General features: G+C 54.4%; 1 protein-coding gene across 6 annotated transcripts in view; it reads right to left on the bottom strand.

Annotated features, from left to right (window-relative positions):
* Positions 1–27,335, bottom strand: part of Tmtc2 (Transmembrane O-mannosyltransferase targeting cadherins 2) — a 168,385-nt gene that overhangs the window by 46,414 nt on the left and 94,636 nt on the right. For all 6 annotated transcript variants that reach the window (XR_012992945.1, XM_076318115.1, XM_076318112.1 and 3 more), the window contains exon 6: positions 9,154–9,239. Coding sequence is in view for 5 of the 6 variants with exons in the window: in XM_076318115.1 (XP_076174230.1) it covers positions 9,154–9,239 (86 nt within the window). In the remaining variant the exon portion in view is untranslated. The remainder of the gene's footprint in view (positions 1–9,153; positions 9,240–27,335) is intronic.

The raw sequence follows: 27,335 nt of genomic DNA, 5'->3' as shown, positions 1-27,335 counted from the left end.
TCGACGGAGGAGGTTCGCGTCGAAACGGAAGCTAAACGAGCGACGAACGAATTTTCGTTCCGCGTTCGACGTAGCGAAGCGTTGTCGAGAATTTCGGGGAAGAATTCGCCCGGAAAGATTTAAACGAATACCACCTTTCTGCTCGAGACCCGGCTAGAAATTCCGTACTCGGTGCGATGGTAAATCTGACACGCAGCTCGGCAAAGATCGACGTCGAGGAAACCGTCCGCGGAATTATTTACGGATCTGCTTCGAATCGTAGTCGGGCTCAATTCCGCGGAGATCGAGGCTGCGAAAGGTTCTCCGGTGCACGGACCAATCGCGACGGTGTTTCGCGCGATAGTCGACGAATCGACGAAAAAGGTGGTTTAATTTCTCTTGTCTGGCGGTGTCCCCGGTGGCGGTGAATCCGCTTAAAATTGAAACGCGCGTTTCTCGACGAGGGGGAATCGTCGAGGCACTTTGGACCGCGATCGGAAGATCGAAAGCGAAAGGCGGGGAAATCGTCGGCGAGATTCCGCGCGGAAACGACTCGAGCGGAGCTAACGAGGTTTGCGCGTAACGCGAACGGGCAGGAACAACGCGCGCGGAAAGAGAGCGGGACGGAGGAAGCGAGTGTCGTTTCTAATTAAATAATCCAGGGCGAAATTGCGGAACGTTCGGCCAAGCGGGTAGACACGTTCGCTCGAATGCTCGCGATCGTCGGGAGAGGAGAGGAGATCCTGCCCTTTACGATTAATCTAGTTAAGAGCGAATACGACAGCTCGTGGATTCCGTGACTGTCTGTTCGCGCAAAACGGAGCGCGGCTGTAAACTAATATACATCGCGAGGGAAGGGGCTTCGAGGAATTTCTAATAACGACACCGGCGGATTCCGAGTGGCTGGTTAATCCGGCCGCGAGTGCCGGTGTCCCGCGCGCGCAAATGCTGTCGTTATTCGTAATGGATCGCGGTCCTCGTTTCTACCCTCGATCGTCAAGGGCCCGTAATTAACGTCTATCGGTCGTTTTCTACGCGCCCGGCGAACCTCCTCGCTACCGCCTATCCGTTTCTTCGACGAAATGCTAATACGAATCCACCGCCGGGGGAATCGTTTCAATTTCGAACGGCGAAACACTTTTGATGTTCGTTGCATACGGAACGCGCGAGCGATATCCGGCCGCGAAAATAAATCGAAAGCTCCGCGCGAAACGTTCCCTCGGCGAGGTTCGATTTCCCTGAAAATCGATTCGGAAGATTCCGAATCCACGGGGGCGAGGTACGTCGCGAGAAAAAATCGGTCCGCGTCGGTCGCGATTAAAGGCGAAGCGTTAAAAAGTTGCGTAGAATCCAAACCGGTCGCGGCGTACAAATATTTTGTTAGTCGGTCGTCGGGAAGCGTAAAAAGTGCTCGACTAACGGCAGGTCCGAGCTGGCGTTCTTAAATAACGAGCACCAGAAGCTGTCAGTGTCCTGTAAATAGAGAGGCAAAGTAAAGTTACTTCGAGTTACTTAAACCCCGTCCGAGCGTGCACGGCGGTGCTCCACTTCGACTACGGGCGGCGATGACCTCTCAAAGCCGAAGTTGCTCGATTTAATCGTCGTTGTTCGGCAAGATCGCGAAGAACCGACGCGCAGTAAAGATCCACGAGCCGGTTCTTGCTCCGCTCCGGCAGCCCGTCGGCTGTGTGCAGACACGAGACGGCGGGTGTACACTTGGCGAGTGCTCGCCGACACGTCTGTTTGTTCGTCGGTTCTCCCGCTTCCCGTTGGAAGTTGGTTGCTTTAATTGAGTCACTTGTGTATCGCGCAAGGCGTTTTACGTACGCAGCCGAACGGGGTAGTCTGGAAAGTTTCTGTCGCAGCAAGTCCCCGGCCCGGAGGCGTTTCCTGCCGCGAGACATCGCGGTTCAAAGGGACCGTCCTCCTCGCCGGTGCACCGCTTCGGATGTTATTTTTTTCCCTTCCGTCGAGCGGCTCTCGCTGGCAAACTTTTTCCCTCCTTTAAAATGCTTCTCGTTGCTTCGACACCGAGAGCTCCTTCGACGGAGACTCGTTTATCGAACCCGGATGGTCGATACCCGGCGCACCGGGGCGTGGAAGTCACGATCCAGCGCCGGGAGACATTTCGCGGTTATACCGGACGAATTAACCGAGACGTTTCGTCTACGATTAGCCCGTAACTGGCTTCGAGGAGAGCATGGAACATCCGTGGTCCGATTTCGTCGAGGCGACCCCGATGAATAAACCCAGCCACGGCCCTCGGAAGACCGAGCTCGAGGCTACTCTTTATCGATAATGCGCGCGTATTGGCTCGACGACGCGCGTTTTTACCCCAAACACTTGGCGGCCACTTGGAGCGTTTGTCACCGGGGTGGTGATTATCGATGAAAGTGCTCGAGCCACATTAGCCGGTTACGTGGCTCCGCTTCACGGTTAAGCTGCCTCCAACGCGCGCGTAACGATTTCAACGCGCGCGTCGGTTTAATTGTGGCGCCCCGCTACGGAAAAGTTCCTCCGGGCAGAAAGACTTTTTCTTTTTCCGCTTCGAATTTTTCCGCGCAGGAGGCGCGAAAATTGCTACAAAGGGCTCTCGACGTCGTTCCTTTCTTTCTTCTCTCGTCGCCCCTCTCCTTCCACGACGCCATTTCGCTCGCTCGCTCTCTCTCTCTCTCTCTTGCTCTCTTTGGGTCGACCGGCAACAATCGAAAGTCGTTCCACTTCTCGCGAGCAATTTAAAGCTCGGATTATAATTAAATGTAGCTGAAAGGGCCACTTGTTTCATTGGCCTCCTGGGTCTACTTTCATTCACGTTAGAGCGCGGAAAAGGTCAATGCTTTGCTCATCTCCATCGAATGAAAGCTCCACCGGGGCTGGGTTTCCCTCGTTTTTCCCTTTGTTTTACCGTGTTCCGTGGTCCCGATAGAACCGTGAATCGTAATTCGACACCTGGACGGTCCTTTTTTCACGGTTGATTTATGCTCGCAACGTTCGACCTCGTTAGTCCGCTTACATTCGCCTCGGGAGCACGTTTGTCAGGCTCGGTTACGACTCGACTTTCGTTCCATCGAGACGTTTCGCCGCGAGAACGGTAGCGTTCAAAAATTGTCCTCCGCGATGGAGAGCGTACGGTAGGAAAATCGAAGCGATCGTCTTACGCGCGATTCACCCTCTACAAAATTGCGATACTCCGGTGTCTCTTGTCGCGTTTCGCATCTGCTCGCGCGCGTGGGTAGAAATTGTATTCCGAAACGCGTACTTACTTTATCAACCGGTGTCTATTCCGCTCTTATTGCGCGTAATGTACTTACATTTAAATACGTTGCTGCAATGGCTCGGAGAATTCGGTCGCTCTCGACTTGGAATATTGTTCAAAATTTCTAAATGCGTTTTAATTGGCCCTTCAACTCGGAGCGAGTACAACGCCAAACAAGACTCACTCGATTAATCGAGCAAATTACTTCGTTGCGTATCAAGGAACTTTAGACGCGGAAATTCGCTCGGAATCTTGTCGCGCATCAATCTCGCGGAAATGAGTAGACTTTCCGATTTCTGGGATCAAAGCTTCCGTTTGCTGGATTCGTTTCGAGCGTCAAAGACTTTGGAATTCTGTACAATATAATTGGCTCTCGCGACACCTTGATTCGTCAAAGACTCGCGAGGCTTCCGGAGTCTTTGGGGTGGAGGTGTAGTCGAGAGTGCGTAGTCTGCGAAACGTTAACCGACGATTAATTTTCGGACGGTCCGAACAACGCGTCCCTTGGTGGGAGAAATTTTCCGGTTCCTCGTTTTAACAATCGTCCCGGAGTTGACGGAAATCGATCAACGAGCGACCAACTGTGGCACGATGCGTTCCACCGTTCGATGGTTTCCGGTGGTAAATCGATTTCGTTGGTTTTTGCGACTTTCGCGCGCTCGATTCGCAACAACGACAAATTCTTTGTCGCGGTCTCGGCTTCCGATCCTCAACCGTGCGACCGTGCCGGCTGAAGTTGACGCGTCTTCGATTCGACGAAGTAATCGTTCGATTTGATCCGATTCGCGGCGAACAATCGTAGCTGCATCGGTGTATTTCTTTTCCATTGTCGAGTAACTCGCGGCGGGCGTCGAATTGGCTCCCGACTCGACTATTTGTCGGTCGAAGGCGAATTAATTCGCTGCCGTTCGACGAGTCTTTTAAACGCCGGATTAGAGCGGCTTCCCCGTACGGGAATGTCTCGCGCGCGAAGGGAACAAAGAGCGTCGAAACGGAGCGACAAAACTACGGAAAAGAAAAAAAAAAGAAGGAAAAAGGACGAAAAATAAAAGAGGCGAACGTCGATAGCGTCGATGGGAGCCGGAGCCGCGGTAACGAAGTTTACCGACGTCTCTTTGCACGGTACAGCTTAGAACGCAAAGTTTCCATATCGTCCGGCGGCCGAGCCGAGCGCAACAAATTTTACGACGGGTGATAAAATTACACGAGCAAAGCCCGGTAACGGAGTAGATCGGTTAAATTACGTTCCCGGGGCGCCTTTCATAAACTTGGCGAAACTTTTAATACACATCCTGTAGGCGCGCTTTATAATACACGGCCGTCCGATTGTTCCGTGAAAAGCCGCCCGATCCTCGCTCCATTTATCTCCGGCCATCCACTACGCGCATCGTTGTCCTCCCTTTTTTTTTTTTTTTTTTTTTTTTCCCTCCCCCGCGCGATCGATCGAGAGAATTTTGTTTTTCCGCTCGCGAGATGTTCGCGATTGTAACGTAACAGGTCCCCCGGATAACGCTGGCGTTTGGAATTAAAAAGAGGAACGTGCCGTAGTCGGGCGCGATTATGGTGGAAACACGGCGGACAGCCAGATTGAATGGAACGAGTTCTCTTCCGTTGGAAACTGGAAACTGCGTTTAGCAACTTACCAAAATACGCTAAAATATAACTTCCCCGGGCAAACTCTTTAAACTCCGACTCTCTCTGCTCAGCGACTACGGTAATCTCTGGGAAACTCTCGGCCGACTTTGTCTCCGATTGACTCTCCGACACTTGTTCCCGAACACGTGTACCGCAATTTCAGCGAAATTCGCGAATCCGTTAGTCCCGCGTTGCGCGCACTCTTGCTCCGTGCACGTGTTTAGGCCTTGGAACGAATTATTTTCCAAACGCTCGGGGAGCGAGCGTATACTCCGATTCGTTCGTACTTCGCACTCGTGTATTTCTTTCTCGCGCGGACGATGCGATCCCTCGTTCCCCAAGATCCGATTTCTCTTTAAGACGATTACCGGTTACGTCCGTGCGCGGTTACGTTTCGCGCGAGATAAATTGTTGCGGGAAACCCGTTGGAAGGTGTACGCGTTTCGGTGCGAACGAGTATTTTTAAGCGAGCCGCGGCTCGAGCTACACTCGCTCGTGCATTATTCTTGCGCGCGGGAAAGCCGCTTTATCAATGCTGTTTACACGGCGAATTTTCCGCGGAACAATTATAACGCAATTCCGTCGAGCGAAATATGCTCGGCCACGGCAGGCGAGAGCATTTCGCTGTCCGCGCTTTGCACTTGGAACGCATTTGCATCCATAAGCGGACCGGTTCGTGCATATAAAGCAACCGCGGCTGGCAAGAATACCAACGCACCGAACGCGTAGACTTCGCCTATCTGATCTTTCACCCTGCACCGATTACCCGAGCCTGGTACGCTCGCTCCTCTTATTTTATCCGCTTATCAAACACTCTCCGCGTTTTATCGCGACATCGTGCCGCTCGGCGACTGGTAAGATTTGCGTTAAAGAGATACCGTACGTTGTCGCCGCGAGAGAACCACTTCTTCGACAATTTATTCGAGTAGAGCTCCTCCGGTGGATCGTGCGCGAGCAAACACGACCAACGAATACTATTGTTCGGATCGGTCGTCGAACGTTATCGATACGTATCGGTCTCGAATCGTACAATGACGTAGCTTGGAACGGCGAGACGCAGCGGTCTCCATTCCGAACGCAAATACGTCGACGTTAACGCTCCGATTGCTTGTAAACACAGCTGCCGAAGCGGAAGAAAAAGTGGGCAACGATTCGTCGCGGAATCGTAAACTTACTTCGAGTGCGCAGTTAAATGCTGGAGCCCCATCGACCGCTCGCTCGAGATCCAGGTAGAAAAATAAATACTCGGGTAATTGGGAAGCGGGAAATAAGAGCAATATCGTGGCACGGTTGGGCATTTCCTCGATAATGAACCTTTTCCAGAACGCTTCAAGCGAATCGCTGTACGGGAACCGTACGGTACGATCGGTCGATGACTACCGACTGGCCCGCGGTACGCGGAGCACGGTCACCCCGGTGGGGGAGAGCGGTCCCTTCCTGTAGGTACGCGATGCGCGAGGAGGGCTGCGCGTGGAACCATTGTGCCGCCAACCGCGCGACGGTACCGAGCAAGGGCCCGCTTTTTTTTTTTAGCGGCTACCGTGCATCCACGGCACTGCGACCGCGCTTTTTTTAATCAAGTGTTCGGTCCGCGTGACAAACGACGTCCTCTCTGTGCTTTTCCAACCCCTTTCGCGTGCTTTGCTCTTCGCGAAGGTTCGTTAAGGAGGCGAACCGATCCCCGGTCCCTCTCTGCTGCGGTTACGCCTACAGCGTGTACGTAGATTTTGCGCCAACGGACTCGGAGACCGGCAAAAAATTACCGTTCGATGGCACGGACATTGTTCCTTCCGAGAGGAAGGAAACCGACGAATCTGGAGTTCGATGAAACTTTCGAAGAAACTGGATAATTTACGAAATATCCGCTCGTTGAACAAGTTGTGCCGTATTTTTGTTATTGTTGTTAAGTAAATCGCGTTCAAGGGAAATATATCTTATCGTACGGTAAATTCGAAAAGCATAAATTTGCACAAAAATTCACCGTTCGTTCAGTTTATACTTTGACGATGGTAGCAGGAATGTCGAACCCACTAGTCGACTGAAGCTTCGACGAACTTTTTGCGGTCGGATAAATTAAGTCTGCGAATATGTCCATGACGGGGTTCAGGCTCCTTTGCTAACTCGTGGGTACATTAAAGTACGAAACAAAACGAATCGCAACAATTAGCAGCGCGTATCGACGCGTTGCGCCTTTGGTGGCGGCTGTACGTACTAGCCTCAACTTTCTGAATCTAAACACGCAAATTTCTGACACGCGACTTTTCAATCGTGCTTCGCGCGCTCCACGAATTGGGAGCGAAACGCGATTCATCGTCGTCGAAAACCTTTTAGACTGTTCGATACGTACAGGAGGGAACACGCATCGATTTAATATTTCTCGAATCGTACAAAGTTCCATCGAAAAATCTCGCGCGATTTCGTACGGCCTGGCGTAAATTTCGAACGGAAGTCGCAACATCTGCTCGCGAAGCGACAAACATTCCGGCTCCGCTGGGCAAACGGTTCGCGGAAACTGGAGAAAATACGTGCCCAATCTGCGTTGACATTTCCGAAAGATATTTCAGAGGTTTAATACGGTGTCAGAAAAATCGTGGCCAGCACCGAGAGCACGACCGCGACGGAGACAAAATAAATAGGAATAATATTTACGTTGCGGTAGCGGACCGGCGAAAGTCGGGAACTCTCGACCGCGACTTAACTCGAAACAATATATCGGCCACTGGCCAGCAAGGGGTAAATATTTCTCCGAGTATAGGGCAAACACCGGCGAATACGGTTCGGGTATATCCGGGGAGTTTCTTAAAAGCGTACCGAGCGATACTGCCCGTGTCCCCTTTCCTCGCGGTGGAATTTCTGTCGCGAACATTCCGGAACACGGTAACACGCATAACGAAGAACAAATACGAGTTATCTCGATGGAGTCTCGCGACCGCTGCTACGTCGACCTCCGCTACTTGGAGATTGAATCGTATTTTCCATGGTTTGAACGCGACAAGAGGTGGGGATGACAACCGTCGACAGCAAAAGCTTTCCGACCGTATTTTCTCTACCCGCTCTACCGCTTGTAATTATCCGGCACCGTTTCACTTGCTTTTTTTTTCTCTCGAACGTGAGTTTTCCGAAAACATCGACGACAATTTTTCACAAAACCGAAGATGGAAATTTGGAAGAAATTGTAACGTTGGTACGCGTGTAAGAGTTTGGAACGACAATCGTGGAAGGAATCGGCAGTCAAGAAGCGAATTCGAATTTCGGTTCGACGAACCGTGTTTCCTAACGGAGGCTGACGGTCATCGGTTTGTTGCGCCTTCTGTTTTGTGCTCGGCCGGTCGGTGGAACGATATCGTGTATCTCGATTCGTATCCTCGATCTCTTTTATCCAGCGTATATTTTCGATCGTTCCCTCGCGTGTATCATATTTCGATAATTACTTTCACGTTACACTCGCTAAATTAACACGCGGGGCTATTAGCCCTTTCGGTGCAAAAATTGTTGCCTCGCGCGTTTCGGTTTACGGGTCGATAGTTACGTTTCAGACACGCTGTAAAAGCGGAAAAACGGAAGTACCCTTGTGAAACGTAAACGACCGACTCGTGCGCGCGTTTCATAGACGCTGTAGAGCTCGATAGGTTGTCTTTTCGAGTGGAAAAGGGATAAATGCTAAGGGTCGCCCTAGTTGTTCGGTTCTCGAAATTTATTTCGTCATTCAGGCTCTTAAACTTACTCCGTAAAATTGGTCTCCGTGTCTTTATTACCCCGTGGAACGTAAGGTTAATTTTAGTCATCCGTTACATCAGCGAGACCGGGAGGTTAGGTCTGCGGACGGTTCGATTTTTAATTTATAGAACGCTTTACGACCGTCTTCGATTCGACGAATCGGAGCTTCCATTTGCACGATCTATGTGTCTCTCCGCGCTTAGAAATCGCAGCTCCGTATAAATTCACCGAAAAACGATAAATTCCCTTCGCAATTTTGAACGATAAATTTCCCGATTCGTGTCCTTCCAATTCCATCCGTCTATTTGTATCGTCGGCTCGTAATGTAAGTGATTTGTTTCGTTACTCGAAACTCTGCCTTTCATCGCGATTCGATTCTTCCAACGAATCAGTCGTCCGACATTAATTCGCCGCGAAACGTTCGAGCGTGTATCGTCGCGATTGCGCGTAACCGGGATTTACGAGCCGGGTGAAATTCTTTAAGAAAAAAATATTACCCGGAATGCTTAGGCACGCTATTTTTCACGGAGAAAACTGCCCTTTTTCGGAGCAATGAAAATACTTACGAGCTAACGAAGGTCGGAAATGGATCGCTCGCTGATAACTCAGAATGGCCTCCTCGTAATTCTTCCTGCCCTGTTGTAAAATGCCCCTGAAACAGAAAGGCACCGGCTGGTCATTGAATCGTCCAACGCTATTTTCGTTATGAAATTTAGAGATTTAATCGGGCTTGGATTTAATAACGGTACATTACCGAATTTTACCCTTTACGCTCCGGATAACGTTATTATAGCTACTTCCTCTCTCGATTATTATTTTGTTTCCCTTTTACGCGCCTTTACGTCGGGACACTCGAAGCTCGTTTCTGGATAATTACTTTCGCAAATTTCGTTGGAGGATTTCGCGATCGCGGCCGGTACACTCGTTCTCGATGGCCGAAAATTTCGGAGAGCTCGACGTACGCGTCGTTCCGGGATATTTTCGGGATTCGAGGCGCGATCGTTTCTCGAGCCGAGGTTCTGGTAGCCGCGATTTCGGGTTCTCGCGCAAGCCCCGGTATCCGCTTGTTTCCATCGATAACAATCGCCCACATCCCGGGCCTGCCGAACGATTAATCTTCCTTCGAGCAATGTCACTTTCAGAAACGATAAAAATATTACTTGTCAACCGATGACTTATCGTGCAAAGGTCGACCGGCGTAACGACGACCGAGCGCGGAGAAGCGGGGGTCAGCCAATAAACGAACTTTATAACACTTACACGCGACCCAGCGCGGCACATATTTTAGGGAAAAAATTCATTCCAACGCGCCAATCCTCTCCCCACCCCCCGTTGGCGGGTGATTAATCTCTTCTCGAGCGTTGTCATTCGAGGAACGATGAAAACATCACTTGTCAGAGAGGGTGATTTACCGGGTCCGGTTATTCGCGAGACTTTCACGCTTTTATCGTTAATATTTTTCCTCGAGGACGACGCGGAAAGTCGAAAGTCGAAGGTCGAACGCGGAGAGATACGCGATATCGCTCGCAGTTATTTCCCTTCGGTCGTCGCGCGTTCTATTATTTTTCTTACCCCCCGGTCGCTGGCGAAGGGAAGAGTCGCGGTACTCGCGAGATTTTCCACGATCGATCGATCGATGGTGCTCGCCGATCGGGTACGTCGCGTTGACTTTGGAGGGTGGAGGAAAAAGAGGAGAAAAAAAAAAAAAACGGAAGAAAACGGTGGTAGGGGGCAATCGGGCGTGCGTGTCTCGCGAGGAATCGATAATTCATGGTTCCCTGGCCGTCAATCGTCGACGGCTAATAACATTCTTGTCTGCGCGGGAACATTGTTTAAGGTTGCTTCCCGTTGCGTATTGACGCACGCTCGGAACGTGACAGGTTGACGCGTTTACGCGGAAGAGCCGAGAATCGTACGGGCGGAATCGATCGATCGGTCGATCGATCGATCGATAATTTCGAAAGCCGAGAGAGCTTCGTCGAAACGGAACGAACGATCATCGGAACCCAATAGCCCCGGGGATATTTTTGATACAAAGAGCGAACGCTTTTACGCGAATAATTATAATTTAAATTTAATTCTATATATTATATAATTGAGCAACTTGGAGTCAGTCGGCTCGGTTTAATATCGACACCGGTCGTGTCTCGTTGGTTGCGTTTCACCGAGGCTGTCGCGCGTCGCTCGCGATATCGCGCGTGTCCACGATTATCTTACAATTATCAATTACGATCGAAACGGTCGGTGTAATAAATTTCTGGGCACCGGGTCGCAATAACCGGTGCGCCGAGTTTACGACGGGGTGCGAAACGGGCCATCTTCCGTAATCCCTCCCTCGAGGCTGCCCTCGAACCCCGTACGGTGCAACGGTTGGTTAAACAATGAACTTTGGAAGGGAAGTCCTCCTTGCTCGCCGTTCGGGGACAAGTCGAACAAACGAACGCGATCCGGGTACAATTTCCAGTGAAATATGTAAACGGGCGTCAAGAGCTCGCGCGAGCGGACGAATCGATAACGAAAATTCCGCCGCGGTCGTTAATACCGCCCCAACAATCGCAGTCGTTTCATTGTCCCGACATCGGTCGGCGGCAGGCGTCGAATAATCGCGATCGCGGCCCGTTCTTGCGGAATTTTCATTATTTTCGAAGCCCGGGTGTAAAAATCGCGACTCGCGGCAAAAAACACGAGCCATCGTCGCGTTTCGAGCCGTCTCGGGGCGTCGCCGGGGAAAAGTTGCGTCAACGACACGCCCCGCGACCGTTCGAGCGGCTAAAAATAATAATAACGATGATAATAATAATAATAATAATAACGAGGAAATGTAAAGAACGCGTCGTCTCGGCGCTGGAAAGGAGACGGTTCCGCGAGTCAGGTGGAGGAAAAGGTGGAGTTTTCCCGTTCGTTAACTTCGAGATGAATATTCTCGCAATACGTAATGGACTCTTTTCCCTTTTCCGCTACTTATTGTCTCGCCCTCTTTTCTCTTACATTTCTCGTAACGACCCTTCTCGTTCGGACCGGTTCGAAATTAACGAGTGAGTCGTTGGATCGGTTCTCGTCGTACCGGAAACGTTTCTCTTATTGCATCGAGAGACGAAGAGGGAGATAGAGAGGGATAGAGAGAGATAGAGAGAGAAGAAAATAAACGCTTGGAGAGCACGCAACAGTGGAACGCTCTCGCAGAGTCTCCGTTTAACGATACTCGACATTTTCGGGGACGTTTTGTCACGGTTAACGCTCGAACCGATGCATTCCGAGCAATTTCTGTCGCACAAAGCCGCGCATTGTTCTCGTTATTCCGGGAAATCTGTTTCGCGTACGGTCAACCGGCACCACCGCGTATCGGGTCGCGCTTATTTCGAGTAGTTTGCGTCACAAGTCGATGACGCGCGAAGAGACCGAGGGGCCAGGGGGACGCCAAGCGACACGGTAGAACAAACGACCGATCGCGAATGTAAAAACATCGTTCGGGTATTGTCCGGCGACTCGCGAGGCATTATTCGAAGCCTCGTCGGTGTAACGAGCAGTCGCGCCCGGTATCTAACGACATTTCGCGACAACCGTCGGCCCGGCTTTGTGCTCGCGCGAGCTTCGATGACAAAGCGAGCTTCGAATATTCCCGACGGCGGTGGACCGCGTCGCTCGTCGAAAATTTTATCCGCGTCCACGGCGTCGACGCGCCAAAAACCGAACAGAGACAGAGAGAGATAGAGAGAGAGAGAGAGGTAGCGCGACGCGACAAAAGGCACCGAATTCTGAAAAACGAGGGGCAACGAGAAAAATGGAAAAAATAAAAAAGGAGGACCGTTTTACCGCGCGAGGCGAAATATCTGTCCGTTTAGGTGTTGCCCCGATGAAACAGGGACCGAGGGAAAAGCTGGACGCGTTCGGTGTCGCGCTCGGACTCGATGCGAACGCGATTTCACGCGCGACGGAGACGAAATCGAGAAACAAACGGACGACGCGAAACGTTACTCGGTGAAAATCCGAATCGAAAACGAAGAGGAGAACTTTTCGAGAAACTCGAGCTCGAAGATCCCTCGGACTCTGGTCCGACCATCGCGGAACGTTTCCACTGGCACCGGTCGGACTCGACGCGTACCCTTCCCCGTACGAATAAATTTTACCCGTTCGTCGTGTACGCGTATTTATACGGAGCGGTATTAGCATACAAGTTCCAGATACCGAGCGGAATTGCGCGCGAAGAAACTCACGAACGGCAAATTAATACGGGCGGACGGTATCTCGCATAAATTGCGGTACTCCCCTCGAGCGAGCCGGGACGGGAGACCGAAATTGTTTTCCAAGTCGAACTTGACGACCCGTTAAGGCGATAGCCCGTTGCTTCCAATTCGCGAAGAAGGATGTCGTTCGTCGGGGATCGAAGGAGAGTTACTCGTGTTTGCTCGGTATCCGTAATCGCGACCGCTGTTGTCGCGCGGCTCGCTAATCTATTACCACCGAGGGGGCGATACTTTCGAGAGGACGGCTCGCCGACTGTCGCGCTAATGCGATTGGCGTCGGTTTTCGAACTCGGGACGGTCGGTACGGGTCGGTGGCGAAACGAGGGGACGGTGACGAACGCACCGTAGCACGCGACCGAAATAAAACGTCGCCGCGGCGTCGATAGCGGCTCGTTGATCTTCGATCGGGCGGCAACGTTGCGCGCCCGATCGCGATAAACCACGTCGGCTTATGGAATTCGAACCGCCGTGGGCCGATAATGACGCGGATTACGGCTCGAATAAAAATCCCGATAAAGACACGCCGTGCCGATCGTGGCACGGTTTATCGGTGTAACGAGTTCGACCAGCGACCACCGATACCCCGGCGTCGATCTCGAACTATCCTGGCCGTTTTCGGTACGACCGGTCGATAACTCGCGCCTCCGTGTCGCATTGTTCGCCTACGAATATCCGATGTATCTATAATTATCGCTGCTGGATACCGGGGCGCAGCGTTCGATAATAGCGGACTCCCGGCAACGGGTGCTCGGTAATAAGCTCCCGCGGTATTGAAATTACTCGACGTCCGATGGGATCGAACACGGCCCTACGGTCTCGAATACTTTCCCTCGCGCGGACCTATCGAGCGCGTAAACCGAGACACTCGGGAGGAACAATGGCCACGGTGAGTAATCGACTCCGTTCCGCGACAGGGGAAACGAATCGCGCGGTTCGAACGGACCTCCTCCGCGAATCGTACCGTCGTATCCGCTGCGTTCCGATTTCCTCGTTGCGCGATATCCCGCGCGACCTTCCTTCCGACCTTGACCGCAAAACATTCGGCGTCGCGTAGACGCGCTCGCGTTTCCATATCTCTGTTCGTTACGAATTCGAAACGCAACGCTGTCTGCCGCGCGATCAACCGTGATTCCCTCGGGGAAAAGAGAATTCAAGGTAGACAGGAAATATCGAAAACGACAATGGCTCGCAATTTTCGAAATGGTCGACGGAACGACTTCTCTTTGCCGGGGGGAGTTTTTTCTATTTCTTTCTTTCTTTTTTTAATATTCCGGAAAGCAATACCTCGTTACCGGATCCGCATCGGGACTGCGCGCAACACCGTACCGAAAATAACTCGCGAACGGGAAACGCGATCGCGAGGGTTTCGTCCCGAGATATCGGCTCGAAGAGGGCATTCCCTTCCGGATCGTTCGATTCGGCCAAAGAAGCATCGTCGTCCGCGATTTCCCTCCGCTGTACGAAACGTCCCGCTCGGAGCTCGCCAGCACGGAGAAAACCGTGGAAATTCCTGGACGTTCCTCGTTCGTGGAGCGACGAAATCAATTTCGGTCGGGGGATCGTCGCGAGGCGCGACCGTTGGACCGTTCACGGTAGATGGTACCCGGCGATGACCGTCATCGACATTGTCGTTGCCGTCAGTGTCGGGCGTCGGGTGTCGGGCTTTGCCATCGCTGTCACCGTTGCTTCATCGAGCACGAGACCATTGTCGTCGACGCGGTTGCGGTCGCATCGGCGGTCGAGGTCCGTTCGATCGTCACCGTGGAGGAGGACCCTCTCTTCCGCGTTCGTGCTCGCGATTCTACCGAGGGCTCGCCGGGCAGCCTTTCGCCCTTTCCGCTCGTTACCGTCGCTCGTATTACAGCGCGAGATCGACGGCTCGCGAGAGGACCGGCTCGGTTCGACGAGGTCCGATAATTGGAACCTTCCAGGCTCCGCACTCCCCACCGGGCCAAAGTCGCGTTCGTAACGATCCACGATTTACGAGCTCCGGTCGCGTTTCAACGGTGGCCCTTTCGAGCGAGCTACGGTCAAGATTCACGAATCGAAATCTCGTGCCGCGAGAGGTTCCGGGAGCGTTAGTTATTGCCGAGCACGCGCCCGGCATCGTAAAATTTGGCGTTGGACGGACGAGATTGCGGCGGTCGCCCGGGGAAGGGAATATTAAACCGTTCCGGCGAAGAACAGTCGAGTCCGCTGCGAGAACCGGAAGAGGGCCAAGAGCCCCTACGCGGTGATCCGAGCTTATTTGTATTCGCGACGTCGCTCGACCAGCCACGAATAATTGTGTCTTGTACACGTTCGATCGAGGAGAATCACTTGTGAATTTCCACCCTCGGTGAGAAGAAAACACGATTTTCACGGCGCGCGAGCCACGAGGATCGACAATGTTCCTTCCGATCGCGAAGTGAGAAACGAGCGCAAACCACGGTACCTTCGAGAGCACTTTTCCCCGTAACCTTAGCGAATACGCTCGCGTTGATTTTGCGGGACTCGTCTCGCGGGAGCGGAATTTTCGTAGGAGGGTTTTACGCAGTCGTCGATTCCGCAGCAGCGACGGTTCGAAGAAAGTTTTCGCGTATTAAATGTTTGTTCGGGAAGCATAAGCGTTCCCGGGGCCTTTCTAATAGGATTACGTGGCCGTTAGGGGGCGGTGGCGGTGGCGGGAGCACGGGTCGAGGGAGGAAGTCGAGGCGTTCCGTGCTCGAGCGTTCCGGTTCGTACATCGCGACTTAAAAACGCGGTCCGGGGCGGTTGCTCGAAGCCAGCCGGCTTTCGAAAACGATCGTTTCGTCGAACTTTGCCGGGTAATATCGTAAATTGCGATCGCGGACGGAATACGAACGGTCCCGATCGGTGTCCGGACTCGGTTCGCGTTAATTCCTTCGAAACGGTACGACTCGACGCGCACCTCGATCGATCCTTGAAAACTTTGAGCAAATTGTGGTTTTCCCTACCCCGGGACGAACTCGCGGGACTCGAATAAAATCTTGATTATTATTAACGGCGGACGTAGCCGGTCGTACGGGAAGTTGGAACGATCGGGCACGATCCCGCGATTCGAAAGTTCCGGGTGCCGTGAAAATCGGCGCGGGAGGAACGGTCTCGTTCGATTGAATCGCGTAAGTCACCGGCGGCGTAGCTCCGCGCAATAATTTCTAGCCGGAGACAGCGCGTTCCCGTCGCTCTCCCGCGATACGCTCGCTCCCCCGTCGGACGAATTTACACCTCGTCGGCTGACTACCGCGCCGTTCTTTCGATCGATCGTCTTTTTTTTTCCACCGGCGAGTGTCCGGGAAATAGAGATTCTCCCGCGACCAGTGAATGCAGCCGAGAACTTTCCGAGCCGATAAATTTTCTGTACCGTGGATTTCCTGGTTTCTCTCGTTTGGCGTACGCGCGGGCGTCAGGGAGAAGGTACAAGAGCGCGGGGATAAAATAAATTTCGAGGTCTTACGGGCCACCGGGGCGAAGCTCCGAGCGGAAAAATGGCTACGAGAGGCCGACGGCCGACGGCCGAACTCGCGGGCCCTCGCCGTCCACCATACATATATGTATGTAGGCCGATCGGCCGATTCCGCGCCGCGTACGAAAAAACTCGCCGGAGTTATTGCCCGTTTTGAATACCGGTAAATTGGGATTCCCCGTGGAAGCCGAACGACGCGGAAAAAGAAGCCAGAAGGACCCACCCGATAAGGAACGACGCTACTCGACGTACATGGCCGTCGATACGTCCTCGCGGTTCGCGTTTTTCAGCCCGCTCGGACCGGGCCGAGGGTACTCGGTGCCCTCCTCTCTCCTACCGCTCGGAATACTTGGCAATCTTCCCGCTCGAGAGCCTCGGAATTTCGAGCAAGACGAACGAGAGACAGACGGAGACCAGCCGAGAGCTATTACACGCTCGAGGATCGAGTCCCCCAACGGCGTTTAACCGAAATACAAAGCGTACGCGGAACGCTCGAGGAAAGGAAGTAAACGCGTTCGGTAAATAACGCGGAATGTATAACGAGTGGAACGAAACGGGAAAAAAAGACACCGAGAGATCAGAGTGAAAGAAGAGCGGTCCGGTTTTGACGAACGACAAACACGAGCGGCCGGTAATTCGATGCCGGAAGAACGCGTATTTCGGGTCCAGGATCCGTGGATTGCGTCGCCGGTGACTCGATTACGTCGACCCTAACGTCGTTACCAACGAAACCGGCGAGTCCCCACCGGTTCCGGGGTTGCGGGCCGATCGTTCTCCGTTGCTTCGTCGTGCCGCCAACGATCGAATCGCACGACCTCGGTAAACGTTAAAATATTACCCGTTTGCACGATACGTCGAGTGCAACCACCGTTACCGCCAATGAGGCAGCCGTTGACCTTGTTCCAAGTCTCAAACTTTGTACTCGGTGCGAGAGAGAAGCAGAGAGAGAGAGAGAGAGCGGAGCGTTACGACGCCCCCGTTAGAAAACGATCTCGCGCTCGGCAAATGAAAAACTTCGCCCCGGGATCGATCATCGTCTCGGAACAAATTAATCAGGCCATTCGTTACAGCTGTCGTTTACACGTTTCGCGGCGGGCGCGGCCCGAGGCGCGTAGCTCTCGCTCGATCCCGTTCCGCTCGAGCGGGAAGCGTTAAAAACCGTACGCGCGGCCGCAGGAGGGAAACCGAGGGTCGATCGACTCGCGTTGATGGATCTGACGCGCGCGATCGACGTCGTTGCTCGTTCGTCTTTTTCCCGCTATTTTATTCTCGTGTTAACGAGGCTGCTTTTATCGAGAATCGCGCGAGGGAAACTCGGTCGCGCGATAACCAAAAATTTACGTTTCTCGTGGCCGAGGATCGATCGACGACCAAACAATTACGATGGAAACGACGTTCTCCGCGGATAACGGGGCGTCGAAAAAAGTGTCGTCGCAACGCGCGAGAACGTTGTTCGCGAAAGCTTTCCATCGTTCGGACGCTTCTCCGGTGTCTCGCGCACCGAACGATCGGTTCGGTTCGGTTAGGTATCGCGGGGCGACCTTGCGCGGCGACCCGGTTTTCCGGGCGCACAAAGAGGGTTGGTGAAATTCTCGCGCAACGTTACAACGCGATATCGTTCGGCGCGCATTGCAACGGGTTGCGGATCTTCCTCTTGCGGTGCTCCATTCGCTGTTATTCGAAGCGCGCGGCCAGGCATGCATTCACCTACGCGGCACCGGTTGCCCGTTTGGGTGCGTTCACCCACACACGCGGGAACCCTGCACGCGGAAGCGTATTATCGCGAAGCGTTCAGGAGGCAACGGTGTACGAGCGCTAATGCGTCGTCCTCGCTTCGATCCGAGCGAAGAGAGCCGCGACAGAGCGCTGTCGCTTCTACGTCGAGAGCCGGCTGGCTCGGTTCTACCTGCAGCTGCAGCCGCAGCTGTCGGTCGACTCGGCGCATCGATCGGTTCCGGCGAGCGTGAATCGCGTTTCCAGCGAGTACCCGCAACCACAATTGCAATCCTTCCCTCCCCCGCCCCTTGTCCTTCCCGGCAGCCACCCTCGCTTCTCCGCTCCGGTTCGCCCCTTTCCCTCAATTATTTCTTGCAGCCAGCTTTCGCGGACCTCTCTCTCTCGCCCCTCCGCTTCTTCCGTTCGGTCCGCGCTCTCTTTTCTTCCGTTTCTCCGTTCTCCCCCTGGCAAGCCCCTCTCGACTTTCGAGCTTCCTCGATCCCGACCGCTTCGTCCACTTTTTCCCTCCACGCGCGCCCGGCAAGATACACGTTCTCGCGCGACGCGACGCTTCGAATCCAACGCCGCGATTCACCGCGTCGAGGGACTCTCGAACGTTCCGTGCGGTCGCGGAGGTCGTTGCGTCGCGAAAAACGCGTCCGAAGCGAAAACCGTACCCGTTCGTCCGCGCGCGAACCCGTCGATTGATTACGGAACGACCGGAGATCGGATCCCCGTCCAACGATTTATCGTTCGGTAAGAACAACGCGACGTCGAATGCTCAAAAATGGAAAAAAGGGAACCGATTCGGAAGCGGACAGGCTCCCGGCGCGACCGGGACGAATTGCACAATTTGTCGCGAGTTCGAAAGTTCGGGCGAGGAAAGAGTTGTCCGTTCCGCGGATTTATTCGCTCGGTGATCGTACGATCCGTAGCGGAAGTTTTTCGTCTACGGTTAAAAGAGAGTCGCGTCCCGGAAGGGGACACGGTTCGCGGGCTGTTTACAAGAGCGGTTGCTCTCTCCGCGCGACGATTGTCTCCGACGGTTTCAGCGAACTCGACGTTCGGCCGAGGAAAAAGCACGCCGGCGAGTAATCGCGGTCCAAGCGGAAGAAGAGCCGAAGAAGAACGACGACGCCGAGAAAGAAGAGCGGCGTCGATCCGGGAAATATATTCGACTGTTTTGAAGCCGTTAACGTACCTGCTTACGTTTATGCACCCCGTCCTTCCCACCCCCCGGAGAGGCGCGCCTCTTTCTTGTTTTCGTCGCTTATTGGCCAAGTTTTCAGACGGGGGTGTCGTATCGGGGGCGCCTCGGAGTTTACCGAGTTCCTTGTCGTTTGCAAAGTAAATCGTGCGCGTTTCAGACCCTTCCCTCCTCGCCCATACTACTCCTCCCCCTCCTCCTCCTTCTCCGTGACGTCCACGATCGCCCTTTCTTTCCTCGGTTCCTTTCTTCCCCCGGGCATTGTTCCGTGCGCGTTGTACGAGGCTCCTCCGCCGATTTCTCGCGTCGTTTCCTCACCCTTCGCTCCGGCCGAAAATCGGTCGCGCGTTTACATCGGAAGCGCGCCACGCTGAAAGGCGAACCGCCGAGAGACGGTCGAGAGACGGTCGAGAGACGGTCGACGACCGCCGCTTCGATGCACCCCTGCGATCGTCGTCGCTGGTTCGGATTCAATTTCGCTCGGCCGGCTGAAACCGAATTGGCTGGCCTGTCGGACCGAAAATTATGCTCCCCGCATGGTCGACCTATCTCCACCGCGTATTGTGCCGGTTCGCCCGCGCTCGAGACGTTCGAGAGCGATTATCCGACGCGAACCGTGAACCCGGATGCCTGTTTCGACGTCGAGGCCGTCCGATTCACCCGACGATGCTGGAACACGGTTTTCTCGCGTGGACGCCCGGTATCGCGCGAAAATTCCCCTTACGCGATCCAAGAACCTGGAAAATATCGAACGCGATCCGCTCCGAACATTTCCTCGGGATTTTCTTCTTCGTCCTGGCGCGTTCGCGATCGTCCTTTTCGTTCGATTCGACGGTCCGTTTCGACGGCCGGGAACGCGCTCGTTGAATTTTCTTTTCGAAACGCACGGTACGGTTTGCAATCCCGGCGATCGGACCGTTCCTAAAAAAGAATCGGATTCCCACCCGAGACGAGGAAAGCCTCTAAACGGAATTCTACGAGATTCCGACGCTCGAACGGACGACGAATCGATGAAACGCTGTACGATACAAAGGACGGGGCAAACGCGGTGATGAAAAACGCGGCGCGAAGCCGTCCCAAAGTTCGAGGATCGTCGTCGATTACCCTTCGGCCCAGTTTCGCTCGGTCGTCTCCGGATCGGTATCGAAGCAAGACCCAATTTCGTTCGCGTGCTCGGACTCGAATTATCTCCCGACTCCCGACGGAATACCGGTTAATAACGACTATGCCGGACGGATGGGCGAAAGAGCGGAGGAGGGGTGTCGGCTCGTGGATCGAAGGACGTACAAACCGACGCGATAGCCGTCGGATCGGTAGCAGGTTGAAACCTATTATTCGAGGGAGTTCGATGGAACGCGATCGACGACGAAGGGGTGGCCGGGCGCCGAAGGAGAGAAATAGGGCTCGAAACCTGGGACGGCAGGCAACGGCGGGCATTGGGCTCGCGCTAATTTTACATCGCTTAAAATTTATAGACGGGATGTTAAGGCGCTTATTAAGGTAGCGCTCGAGCACCCTCTAAGATTCCGTAAGTTTCCCCTCGAAGCTTCGGGGTAATAGCTCCTCCTCGAGTGCCACCCGGCAAATTAGTTCCCCTTTCCTCGTTGTCCATCTTTTTCCTCGAGTCCTCGGTCCCCGCGCTTTTTTTTTTCTTCTCTCTCTCTCTCTCTCTCTCTCTCTTCTTTACCACCGTCCGATCGATAAGTTTCCCAATAAGAAGAAAGTTTCGGGAACCGATCGGTCCTCGCGACCGCGACTCCCCGAGCTCGTTAATCCGCGCTCTCCTCCGGCTGACTTTCCAAACGGATTTCTTCCATTTTGTTAATCGTCCGTGCTCGAATCGCTTCGTTCGGATTTTTCGCGAATGCGTCATCGACGGTGCACGGTTTAAACGAGACGCGGATCGCGCAACCGGACCGAGCGTCGTTTCGCGAATAACGAACCGGTGGAAGTTATCGCTTCGCGTAACGGGCCATTTTTCGCCCGCTTACGAGACTCGGACACCCGGTGACGCGACGTCGATCTTTCTTCCCGTGTAACGAACGACCGCCGTAAAATAAGATGGCCGAAGGATTTCGCGGACCGACGATACGGAGAAATCGGAAAAGCGGTCGGTTCGGAAACGTCGGCCGGTATAATTAAAATTCTTTCGTCGCGAAAATCGACCGTGATCGTTCGCCGGGCGAGCGTTCGCAATGAACTCTCGGGACGTCGACGAATTTCTCGTCGTCGGATGAAAAATTCCTGGTGTCGACGGCAACGCGTGCACCAGGAGCGTCCGATTCCGATTGGGCGGGGGTAAAGTCGAACCGAGGGAAAAGAATTGCCACCGAGGGGGGGGGGGGTGGTAGGGGGTGGTGGCTGGGGTCGGGGTTGCGGAAGGGCACGGTGGGAGGGATTGGCCGGGCCAAACGGACGGCCGGAGCGATTAGATCTGTCGCGGTGAACCAATTTAAATGGTTCCGGAATACCGTGCGCAATTAGCGGCCGCCGCTTAAATCCGGGATACATTATACGATCGAGAGATAGGCGTTCGATTTATCTTGCCACGCGGCAGCTTTCGTTCCCCCGATTATTTACCGATCGCCGGGTCCCGGGTATTTTTAATTAGCTCTTAATTACCACGCCGCGCAAATACGCGAGCGCGGACCCGTTAATGCCCGAGCGCGGCGAGCCGCGGTTAATGAAACGGAAAATTCGGACGAGAAATCTCGCCGGGGCACCGCTGGGAAAACGGAGGACGAATTTCCCGGTCTCTCGATCCTAGGATCGCGAAAAAAACACCTTCGAATCCGCGTCCGAGCGAATTTCGGTAAGTCGCGCGCGCGAGACTTCGCGGTCGACGTTCACCGGAAACGAGCGCGCAGACGTTTTACTTCGCCGCTGCCGTTTTTATTTTCGTACGCGGAATCTCCTTGCACGGCGTCGGTGGTAGCCTCGGAGCCCACTCGAGCGGTTTTACGAACCGTCGTCCCATCGAGACGCTCCAGGGACGCGTGTACGTGTTTTCGTCGCGAGCGATAAGACACGCCCGTTCGCGTCCCCTCGATAAACGCGGAGCGAATTTCATAAAACGCTCGTTAAAACGGGCGATTCGCGAGGGGCGCGAGTTCCGAATTCGCGGGCAAGCATCGATCGGCGAGCCGCGCGCATCCTCGTGAATCACATCGATGAACAAACGAACGAACGAACGAACGAACGAACGAACGCCGATCGTTTCTGGGCGCGCAACGCGCGTTCGAGCGCCGCGTATTAATTCAATTTCTCTGGCCCGATATCGCTGTGCACGCTCGGTGCTCGCGGAATTTACGAGGGCCGGGTTTCGCGTTCTTATTGAAACAAATATCCGCGAGTCCGCGATTACGACGAGATCGCGATTACACGCTCGACGCCGTGTCCGTCGTTCCGTAGCGTCGGTGCGCGCGCTTAATCGTGACGTATAACCGGCGTTTATAATTTTTCCGACGCGTCCCGGCCGAGAAAAAATTGCCGTTCAATGTTTCGAGTACCTGCGAAATTTATGCGATATCGCGCCGTAAAAATGTGTACCGCGCTCTCCGTGCTTTTAGTAGATTACTACGCGCAGGGGTGTAAAACGAAGAAACCGACCGGACGCGAAATTTTTGTTTCACACGGGAGGAGGCGGAAGAGGAAGAGGTCGCGCGACCGAGGGAGTGTTCTTCTTCGTCGAGGGGCGCATCGTTGGTCGATTCGGTGGATTATTTTACGGCAATTGGAGATCGACGTTCGTTGGAAATTCCGTTTGCTCGAACAATGCGAACGATCCTCGAAAGGGTCGACGCGTCGACGAAACGATCCACGGTGAAGAAAAACTCGGCGTTCGGTTCGGGGTTCGACGTTCCGAACCGCTTCGGGTATTATAACTACGCGGAAGCCCTCTTGGCGTACGTGGTTCGTTAATTAGGCGCAAAATTTAAGCCAAATCAGCGAGCCGAATATCGCGTTTCCTCGCAAGCCCCCGGTACATTCGCGTCGAGGTTCCATTCGGTCCTTGACTCGGGCATAAATTCTGCGAAAGCCGGACAGCGTCGCGCTATCTGGTCATGGACCGTCCCGAAAAATATGTCGCCATTAACGCGCACCTACGCGTACAAAGGACCCGACAGCCCCCGGGGGCGACGTTAAATTCGCTGCGCGAGAATGTTTCATCGCGAGATAACGCCCGTCATCGTCGAGGCCATTCCCCGCGTCACCCGGCCGAGGCTTTGCCAAAGGGAGCGATCGGCCCGGCTCCGATGAGCACCCTTTGCGAAGTTTTGAATCCCGATGCGGCCGCTCGGACGATCCCTACCGCTTTCACTGTTCGTTCGTCGTTCCGATGTTAACGGATCGAGCCGGACCCACGGTCCTGGCCCCGTTTCGAACGCGGCTCGCGATAATCTCGCTTTCGACCGGTTCGGCGACGCACTGTTTGCCAGCTTTTCGAGAGAAACGATGCCGCGATACCATTGAACGACGGAGGCACGGAATACTAATTAGCGGTATGTGCCGATCCATGAAAACCGTATTGACCGGAGTGGGGGGAGATGTGGGAGGTAGGAGATGGGAGGTGGGAGATGGGAGTTGGGAGGCGGACGACAGCGGTCCATACGCGAAGCACGATTAGCCGAAACCGATTCTAAACCCGTCACGGTTCGATGACGCTCGACGATACCCGGCGATCGTGCACGCCGCGGAACGAGGCTTTGAGCGTATCAACGCGATGACGCCGGGTATTGAATCGCTCGCCGGCTGGCCGACGTCCGCCGGGTTTGTGACGTTGACCGCTCGCGCGAGTGTGCGGACAGATACGGAAGAGCCCCGGCCCGCTGGACATATTATCCCGTGTATAATATCCGATGCGAGGGAGAGACAAAGCTGCAAAGGGACCGACCGTGACCGGTGACCGGTGACCGGTCCTCGCTCACCGCCCGTACCCTCGGCCCACCGAGGACCGCTCGCGAACTATCGACTTTCCGTCGAGCGAGCCCTACTCGAGCGCGATTTCTCCCAGAACGGACGATCCGTTCGGTTATCGAACCGACGGGAGAAACCTTCGCGCGAACAACACCGAACCCGCGGCAAAAACTACGAAAGAGATCGAAATCGACCGGGGGCACCGAATCGATGGCGCAACGGAGGCCAGGAGGGGATCGATAGAGACCGAAAAGACCGACGGGGAACCGCGAGCCGACCGTACCCGAAACGAAACGGACGGATCGGCCACCGAGCGAAACCTGCCTGTACACCGACCGCAGAGAGCACGAAAGACAGAGACAACGAAAGGGATCAGCGGACGGATAAAGAGGGCTGTGTGTACAGTGGCCGCAGGGTGGAGTTGGGAGAGCGATAAGCGACGAGATCGGGGACGGAGAGCGGAGGTGTGTGCGAATGGTAATCAAATCAGGGACACGGGAGGCACGGGGCGGAAGGTGGACAGGAAGATGGAGAGACAGCGCGCGCGGCCGGTGACCGTCCTTCGTCGAAGGGAACCACGCGAGCCGAGCCGAGCCGAGCTGAACCGTGCCGTGCCGTTTCAATTAGGGATATTTCCACGCGCCGAACGACCAACGACTTTATCCCTCGGTCGACGATAACTCTCACGGCGAATTTCCGCGCGCAAAAAATTCCCTCGCGGTCGCGCGTTACGATCCGCGGAACGGTTTCTTACAGTCGCGAGATCCACCCGATCCTCCCAACGCTCCGCGAACCTTACCGAGGAGGGAAGTCGATCCGTGGAGCACTTTCCGCGCTTTAAAGTCAACATCTTCGGCCCCCGGTCTACTCGAGCTCGGGCAAAAAGTAAGAGACGCGGAAGAAACTGGATAAAAGAGAGTCCCGGTAACGCGAGGAACTAAGAAGCCCGGAATGTTCTATGAAGCGAGGGGAGCGCGCGAAAAATATGCGGAAAAATGAAACGACACCGCTCGCCCTCGAAAGAGAGACAGAGGCCCTCGATGCCGCGACCGGCCGGAGAGAGGGAACGGTTACGCCTGCGGCCAAGTAGGACTCGGTGTTCCGAGCCGGAAAAGCCAGCAGGTTCCAAGTGGCTCTCTTTTTCCGCAGATGTTGCGGCTGCGGCCCCCGTGGCTCCGCGGAACATTGACCGCCCGCTCGGAATATTACGGTCGTTTCGACGCGCTGCGCGACGACCGACCGGATCGAGCGCGCGTTGTCGCGACGAAACCCGACGGAAACCCTACCTCCCTCTCCCATCGGAAGATACGCGCGCGACAGGACGATTTAGGAGACAAAAGGGAATTATAATCGTATTTTAAGCCGTTGAATCGGCGGAAGACGCCGATTGTGTCCAGCGGCGGCCATTCCGCAAACCGATTGTTCGTACTGATTGCGCCGCTGGACGGAGAGCCGGCTGCAGTACGGGGCTTTGTATTATCGAACAGTGCCGTCTGACGACCGACTACGTACCGCGTACCGCGTACAAACGCTCGGTCGTCGTACAAACGGGGTTACGTAGCGAGCACGCACCGAACGGGAGTTTCACCGATCGTTCGAACGATCGCCGAATCGATCGAGATTCTCGCGTTGCGACCCGTTGCCTTTTCCTTTCGTTTCGAGCATCGCACCGATCTCCTCCGAAAGCGCGAACCTTCTCGATCCTCCAAGTTTCGAGGAAGTCGTCTCGCGCGTCGCGAACATCCCTCGTCTCGGACGAAACCGATCGAGGCAACTGTCCCGATGCGTTGGTCGAGGCGACAGCCGGTGCAGGCACCGAGAACGGTACGCCTCTAACGCCAGATGCGATGCTGAGCGCGGTCGATGGCCACGCTCGGTGATAATCCTACCGGCTGTTGTCTTTGCGCAACGCGGTGTTAACAGGTGGAGCGACCGAACCGACTTCGCGACGCGAACGCTCACCGGATACCTTTCGAACGTACGTGGATCGTTCCGTCGATCGATCGATCGTCGAGCACCGAACGCCGCGATCGTATTTCACCGCTACCGAAAATTTACAAGGGGCCTGGAACTCGTAAGCGCGCGAAACGAACGATATCGATCCGGAAGTTATTTACTTCCATTAACTTCCATCGTATAACCGAGGGTGTATGCTAAGCGTTTACATCGCCTGGACAGCGGACCGCCCTAACCGCGACGATTTAGGGGACGCGTGACAATTTAGGGGACGAAAGGGAGTTACAACGGGCCGTAGGGTAGCCGAGCGAGCCCAGCCCGTGAAGATCGAAGCCGAACCGAGGCCGACGCGATACGTGGCTCGAATATCGCGGTCCGTTCCGTTTAATCGAGAAACGACTTCCGCGTTCACAGCGACGACTTTTCGTCGCGCGCGTCGATTCCTCCGGACGATGGATTCGATCTTTTCCGCTCTCGTCGGTGAACGGATTATCGCTAGGAGATTATTTCTCCTCTCACGGAACCCGTTTCTCGTACGGTTCGAAAAAACGCGGTATCGTTCGCTCAAGGTCGACGGAGCGGTTATCGCCGTATCGTATAAACGACGACCGAAGCCAGCTTCTTCGCGGAGAAACGATCGCCTTGCACGGTATCGAGCCAGAGAGCGAGTACGCGTTACTCGATACAGCTATTACTCGGTCGGCCGACACGGGGGGAAGTGTCCGGTGGAGAGCGCGGACGAGATAACAGGATGTGTTCATTGGATAAATTGTTACCGATGTCTGGCGCGGTATTATCGTCGCCTGCGGTTTATTCGACCGGTTGACGAGTATCGAGGAAGGTATCGAAGCATTCTCTCGGCGGGACAGATTCGTTATCGGTCGAAAGTGATCAATTTTTCCGACGTCGACGTTGTTCGAGGAATCCGTGCGGCGATACCGGAAGATCCGGATCGACGCCGATTCTCGTTGCGCGTGAACGCTGGTTCCGAGGAAAAAATGTATCGAAAACCCGGTCGAGTTTGGGCGCATCTTCGTCGGGTGACCTCTCTCTAGACGAGTCGTCGCGAGAAACGTAAAAGAACGTTTATACCGCATCCGTCGGTCCCGAGTTTCGAGCGTCGAGCGCGATAGTTCGGTTCGCTCGTTGTTGCTCGGTCTCTCTCGGTCTCGATCGTCCCCTTTTCGAGTTCGAAAAGAAACGCGATCTCGTCGATATCGAGGACGAAAACGATTCGGAACG

The sequence above is a fragment of the Ptiloglossa arizonensis genome, chromosome 8 (genome assembly GCF_051014685.1).
Source record: "Ptiloglossa arizonensis isolate GNS036 chromosome 8, iyPtiAriz1_principal, whole genome shotgun sequence".
In the NCBI taxonomy this organism is placed as follows: domain Eukaryota; kingdom Metazoa; phylum Arthropoda; class Insecta; order Hymenoptera; family Colletidae; genus Ptiloglossa; species Ptiloglossa arizonensis.
Note: the sequence above shows the minus strand (reverse complement) of the source record. Positions and strands in the feature narration are given on the sequence as shown.